The 7,375-nt window shown below is 33.5% G+C and overlaps 1 protein-coding gene across 1 annotated transcript; it reads left to right on the top strand.

Moving 5' to 3' along the window:
- Positions 1 to 816: 816 nt before the first annotated feature.
- LOC119614975 (membrane-associated guanylate kinase, WW and PDZ domain-containing protein 2-like) lies at positions 817 to 6,613 on the top strand. The gene is given in 5 exon segments (XM_037971061.1): positions 817 to 999; positions 1,071 to 1,764; positions 1,901 to 3,943; positions 5,439 to 5,781; positions 5,847 to 6,613. Coding segments are annotated over 4 exon segments (3,156 nt in total). The 5' UTR covers positions 817 to 999; positions 1,071 to 1,461; the 3' UTR covers positions 6,314 to 6,613.
- Positions 6,614 to 7,375: the final 762 nt, after the last annotated feature.

Below are 7,375 nucleotides of genomic sequence, written 5' to 3'. Positions count from 1 at the left end.
TATCTATCTATCTATCTATCTATCTATCTATCTATCTATCTATCTATCTATCTATCTATCTATCTATCTATCTATACTATCTATAATCTATCTATCTATCTATCTATCTATCTATCTATCTATCTATCTATCTATCTATCTAAAAGTCACCCTTGCCTCGTGTAGAACCGCAGGGCTATTTTGTCAATTGATTAGTGTTGGTTATTATTCCTTTAGTTTCAAACTATTCATACTTGTATTCTATGAATAAAGATTTTCTTTTTCTTTTGAAGTTTTAGAACAAGTCTTATCTTATATTGTTTTATGTATTATGTATATCGTTCTGTGTGTTTATGCTATCAAACACTAGGGAATCAATCATGCATTTAGTTTTATTTATGCTTCAAAAGCCCTAATAACCAACCAATCAATAACCACTATTACTAAAGTGATGCCATCATTAGCCAAAGAGTCTTTCGGTTGGTATAGTGTGGATAGTTGTAATGATAGTTACATTGTTTTTTTTTTCTATTTTGTAATATTTATATTTATGTTGACATGTCCATACATTATGTATATGTATTTAAGTAGATATTTGTGGTGGCATTGGATTTAAATTTCATTAACCTGTTGCTAAATCTTCTTATAATAAAGGTTGTTAAATATTTTATCTTTTTATAGAAATAATGTTTTATCTTTTAATAGAAATAAATTTATATTTAAATAAATATATTGAGCGATTATATTCAAAACTAGTTCAAAATTAGTTTTTGGACTAAATAATTAAGACATTCTCGATCCAATTCTAATAGAAGTTTTATTTTCTATATTTACAGAAAATCTTTTACAAAATAATTACTGTAACGGTAGTGTAGGTGGAAGTACAACCGGCAGTGAAGGTATTATTGGTTCAGGTTCATCAAATATACCCGAACATGATGATCCAGGAGATGGTTTAGGCCCTCTGCCGCCTAAATGGGAAACAGCTTATACCGAAAGAGGAGAATTATATTTTATAGAGTAAGTGTAGCCTAACCTAGAAATTAATAAAAAAAAATCAATAGATTCATTTATAATTTAATAAAATTTAGCCACAATACCGGCACCTCACACTGGCTAGATCCGCGACTTTCGAAATATCAAAAGAAATCTTTGGAAGAATGTGGAGAAGATGAACTGCCCTATGGTTGGGAAAAAATTGAAGATTCTCTCTATGGTACCTACTACATCGATCATGTCAATAGGAAAACACAATATGAAAATCCTGTACTAGAGGCTAAACGTAGAGCAGCCGAGCAAAAACAACAACAGCAGCAACAACATCAACATTCTCACAATCATCAGCATCCACATCAATTGCCACCACAACGACCACAAACACCATCATCGTCTAGTGTTTTGAATGGTACAAACGCTAGTATAGCTTTAAGTTCAGTTTCATCAGCTTCGACACTCTCCACAGTGGATATATCACAACGAGCCATGCAACCACCACCACCAGCCATGATGCAAGAACAAAATGCCAATAAACCACCTTTACTGCCATACAAATTTACCCGTAATCCGGCAGAAATGCAAGGGGAACGTATTACCGCTACTTTACTGAAATCGGCTCGCGGTTTAGGTATCACAATAGTGGGTGGTGATGATGGAGTAGAGGAATTTTTGCAGATCAAATCAATAGTACCCAATGGTCCGGCTTGGCTGGATGGTCAGCTGCAAATGGGCGATGTTTTGGTGTATGTTAATGATACTTGTGTTTTGGGTTTTACGCATCATGAAATGGTAAGTAAAAGAGTTCTAATGTTAATGATCCACTTAGGACGGGGTTTACTGATAAAGATAGTCTACATTCTTTGTTTAAACCTAGCTTAAACTAAAGTTTAAAATCTCTTTTAAATTAACTTAAATTTTATTCCAGGTTAATGTTTTCCAGTCAATTATGCCGGGCGAAACGGTAACCCTAGAAGTATGTCGTGGTTATCCTTTGCCGTTTGATCCTAATGATCCCAATACCGAGGTAGTGACAACAATAGCTGTTGATGGCATTTCCTCGCACGAACCAGACAAACAACGACGCATGCTTATGGAGCTCAATATGGATGGAAATTATAATTTCCTGGACATATCGGGAGCTAGTAGTAATGGCGGTAACAAGCACAATCTTAGCACGGGAAGTGCTATAGACAACAGTGGTTTTATTTTAATGAAAAAACCAGAAGTACATACGTTTTCCATAATAAAAGGTGCCATGGGTTTTGGTTTCACCATAGCCGATTCCTCTTATGGACAAAAAGTCAAAAAGATATTAGATCGAGCTTGCTGTAATCAGCTACAAGAGGGAGATATATTATTGGAAATCAACGATATTGTGGTACGAAATAAATCCCATGTGGATGTAGTACAAATACTTAAAGATTGCTCCAAAACAGAGCCGACTATGGTGAAAATACAAAGACCAGTGACAACATCAACAACAGCAGTTAATAATACCTCGCCTAATAGTGCGGGCCAGTCGGCAGCTGGGGGTAATAATACGGTAGCCAAATTAAGGAAAAATTTCCTGGGAGCCACTACGGGTGGTATAGGCAATAATGCCTTGTTCCGCAGCAAAACGCCTACAGCTGATTTGTATAGTACTATGCAAAAGGAGATACTACCAATTAGACCAAAAACACCTCTGGTGGATACACGAAGAGCCAGAGTGAATACACCCAATATGGAGCTGACAGAAGACAGAGAAGTGGCTGCTGTAAATACCAGTGCTGAAGAAACGGCACTAGAACGTTCTTTAGCGGAAAGTAAGAGCCACTTAAATGAGGGTAGTAAATCGCAAAATTCTTTGTCGGAAATCGATGCCATCAATCATGATATACCCTTTATGGATCCATATCCCAAAATGGTAACCAGTCTAAGTGAACGTTTAGCTGGCGTATCCATGCCCAGTGAGTCAATGCACAATAATGGTCAAGCGACAGCGGCAGTGGGAGGTTATTTACGTACTACCGCCTCAGGTGTGCCGAACTATGAAAATCAGGGAGATTATGTTAGTGCGGGTAGTGGTAATTATAGTTCCATCTATGGTTTAGCACAAATGCCACCAGTAATGAGTCCTCTAAGTGGTGGACTCTATGGACCGCCTACCAGCTCATCAGCCGCAACGGCCGGACTAATGGCACCTGCCACAGCTTCTTACCATCATCATCATGAATCCTGCTTTTGCTACGAATGTCAAGATTTTCGTAATAATCGTTTAAGAAATTCCTCCGCAACGCACAATTTACAGCCCCCCACGCATCCTCAACAACAGCAACAACAACCCTCACCACGTAGTTATTATCCGGTCTATCATCAGCCTCAACATGGTCACAACCAATATTCACCCGCCTCCTCAGCCAGCCTACAGGCAGCTCATATACAAAACGAACGCATGCAAAAGAGAGTCAATGAGCTGTTGAACGATAGAAGACGTGTGGGATTTTCACCACTCGATCATCAGCATCATAATCAAATGCAAATAAATACCGGCATAGGAAATTCAAATGTGATGGTTAGTGGTGCGGGTGGTTATTCTCCTTCTCAGCAGCAATATTTACACCAACATAACGTACATGGTGGCCTAATAAATCAGTCGCAGCAGCAGCAACATTCTCCGGCTCAACAGCAGCTGGGTAACTGGCAAAATAATGCGGCAGTTAATTATAATAATCTACAGCCTGTTGGAGCCCTAATGCGTAATGGTTTTCCCGAATCCAGTGACATTTTAGATGGCTCAGGTGAACAGTTTACTTTATCGGAAGTGACGTTACAACGTCAGGCTTTGGGTTTTGGCTTTAGAATTGTGGGCGGCACTGAAGAAGGATCTCAAGTGACAGTGGGTCATATTGTACCAGGGGGAGCAGCGGATAACGATCATCGTATAACAACAGGCGATGAAATACTTAGTATTGATGGTATTAATGTGGTAAGTGTAAAGCGTGGACAGATATAGTAGTAAAGAGATAGATAGATAGATAGATAGATAGATAGATAGATAGATAGATAGATAGATAGATAGACAGATAGATAGATAGATAGATAGATAGATAGATAGATAGATAGATAGATAGATAGATAGATAGATAGATAGATAGATAGATAGATAGAGTAGATAGATAGATAGATAGATAGATAGATAGATAGATAGATAGATAGATAGATAGATAGATAGATAGATAGATAGATAGATAGATAGATAGATAGATAGATAGATAGATAGATAGATAGATAGATAGATAGATAGATAGATAGATAGATAGATAGATAGATAGATAGATAGATAGATAGATAGATAGATAGATAGATAGATAGATAGATAGATAGATAGATAGATAGATAGATAGATAGATAGATAGATAGATAGATAGATAGATAGATAGATAGATAGATAGAAGATAGATAGATAGATAGATAGATAGAGATAGATAGATAGATAGTAGATAGATAGATAGATAGATAGATAGATAGATAGATAGATAGAGATAGATAGATAGATAGATAGATAGATAGATAGATAGATAGATAGATAGATAGATAGATAGATAGATAGATAGATAGATAGATAGATAGATAGATAGATAGATAGATAGATAGATAGATAGATAGATAGATAGATAGATAGATAGATAGATAGATAGATAGATAGATAGATAGATAGATAGATAGATAGATAGATAGATAAGATAGATAGATAGATAGATAGATAGATAGATAGATAGATAGATAGATAGATAGATAGATAGATAGATAGATAGATAGATAGATAGATAGATAGATAGATAGATAGATAGATAGATAGATAGATAGATAGATAGATAGATAGATAGATAGATAGATAGATAGATAGATAGATAGATAGATAGATAGATAGTAGATAGATAGATAGATAGATAGAGATAGATAGATAGATAGATAGATAGATAGATAGATAGATAGATAGATAGATAGATAGATAGATAGATAGATAGATAGATAGATAGATAGATAGATAGATAGATAGATAGATAGATAGATAGATAGATAGATAGTAGATAGATAGATAGATAGATAGATAGATAGATAGATAGATAGATAGTAGATAGATAGATAGATAGATAGATAGATAGATAGATAGATAGATAGATAGATAGATAGATAGATAGATAGATAGATAGATAGATAGATAGATAGATAGATAGATAGATAGATAGTAGATAGATAGATAGATAGATAGATAGATAGATAGATAGATAGATAGATAGATAGATAGATAGATAGATAGATAGATAGATAGATAGATAGATAGATAGATAGATAGATAGATAGATAGATAGATAGATAGATAGATAGATAGTAGATAGATAGATTGATTGATTGATTATTGTTGATTTTGCTTTGTATGTTGATTTGTAAACAAACAGTTAAATATTTTTTTGATTTAGGTTAATTCCTCACACCACAAGTAGTTTCCTTAATGGGAGAAGCTGCCCTTGCGTGGTCAAGTGACAATGATTCTAAGACGACGAACGCGACCCGGCATAACACAACCTCAACTGCAACAGCACTCTATGCCACAGCAATTGATGGTCCAACAACAGTCTATGTTAAATAATACTGGTCTAACAGGCAATGTAGGCATGCTGCAGCATCCTTCTCCTTTACAGCCTATGATGCGTAACAATCCTATACGTTATCCTTATGATGTTATAGTAACAAGACATGAAAATGAAGGATTTGGTTTTGTTATCATTTCTTCGTCTAATCAATATTATGGCTCAACAATTGGTAAATATTTAATTAAAAGAAAAAAATTAACATTTTGAAACATTTTTTTTTAAATTCTTTTAAAGGCAAACTTATACCGGGTAGTCCAGCCGATCGTTGTGGCGAACTTAAAGTGGGTGATCGTATAATAGCGGTAAATCGTATTGACATAGCCGGCATGTCTCATGGGGATGTGGTCAATTTAATTAAAGAATCTGGTTTACACGTACGTTTAACCATTGGCTGCCCCAAGGAAGGAGCTATTATAAATGCTGCACCCACTATGCCAGCCGGCAGTGGTATTAATCCAGCCTCCAATGTAGCGGTTGGCAGTACAGGTTTATTATTAAATTCTGCACAAGCTTCACCTGGCCAAGTGTCACAGACATTAACGCCTACGCTACAAACAAATTTAGATCCCTCAACACAATACTTTGAAAGACCACTACTTAGTGGTGGCTCAAATGCTGGCTCGGCTACATCTTCAACGTCGCATCACCAGCAAACAGCTCAACAATCACCAAATCCTTTACCAGCACCACCACAATTATGACTTTGAGATTTACGCATTAAACTCTTAAAGAGTTTTCTTTAGTAAATATTCAAGAACCCTTAAAAACCCACCCTGCACCTTTCTCACCAACATCTAGCCTTATTAAAACCTATCTACAAACTATCTACCTAATTCCAATTCCACATTGACCATCATTAGTTTTAATATAAGTATATAAAATGTATATACAATTAGTTTAAACAAAACTTTTTTTCAAAAGGTAATTAAGTTAAGTTAAAATAACTAATATTTTATTATAGTAATGTAATATTAACTAACGTATTTAATTCAATCCCTTACCCAAAGGACTGACGACATTTTACATACATATGCACATTATTATTATAGTGTTTTTACTTAAAATAGCAATGGCTCAATTCAATATTAAGATAAACTAACTTAAACAAAAAAACTTAAATCCATTTTGTACTTAATACATTCATAATATTTAACATTTAAATTATTTGTTGTTGGTATTAAACAAATTAAAAAAAAGTATTTATACATATCAAACGAACTTATATACATTTTAAAATAAAATTTACTCGATCAGTGTTTAAATGACTTATAAATCCTTAAGAATTTTCTATACAAATTTCTTAATATTTGTTAATTTTTTTTTAACTTTATAAAAATTAAATTTAATGAAATAAGAAAAAGTAAACAAAAAATAGTTTTTAAGTGTTAAATTTTAATTATCATTTATTTACAAATTAATAAAAATAATTATATTATGTATTAGTTTTCTTTTTTGTATATTATATAAAGTGTTAAAAAGTAATACATATTCATACATATTAAATTTTAAACTTATACATACATACATACTTATGTAAAAATATATATTTCACGAAATAAATGTAGTTTAAATTATACAAAAATAAATTTGCGTTTTTTACAGTTAAAAATAAGTAAATAAATGGGTTAACAGAGACTAAATGGTACTTTTCTAATTGATAGAGCTACGCCGATCACATCAAGTTTTCATCATATCTTAAATTAAGGTTTAAAAATCGCCATTTTTAAGACATTATAACAGCACGAAGTCAACTTTATAAAAAC

Source organism: Lucilia sericata, unplaced genomic scaffold, assembly GCF_015586225.1.
Source record: "Lucilia sericata isolate MDLA Ls3-8-SP2 unplaced genomic scaffold, ASM1558622v1 Contig003773F_arrow, whole genome shotgun sequence".
Classification (NCBI taxonomy): domain Eukaryota; kingdom Metazoa; phylum Arthropoda; class Insecta; order Diptera; family Calliphoridae; genus Lucilia; species Lucilia sericata.
This window is presented reverse-complemented; position numbering and strand designations above follow the sequence as displayed.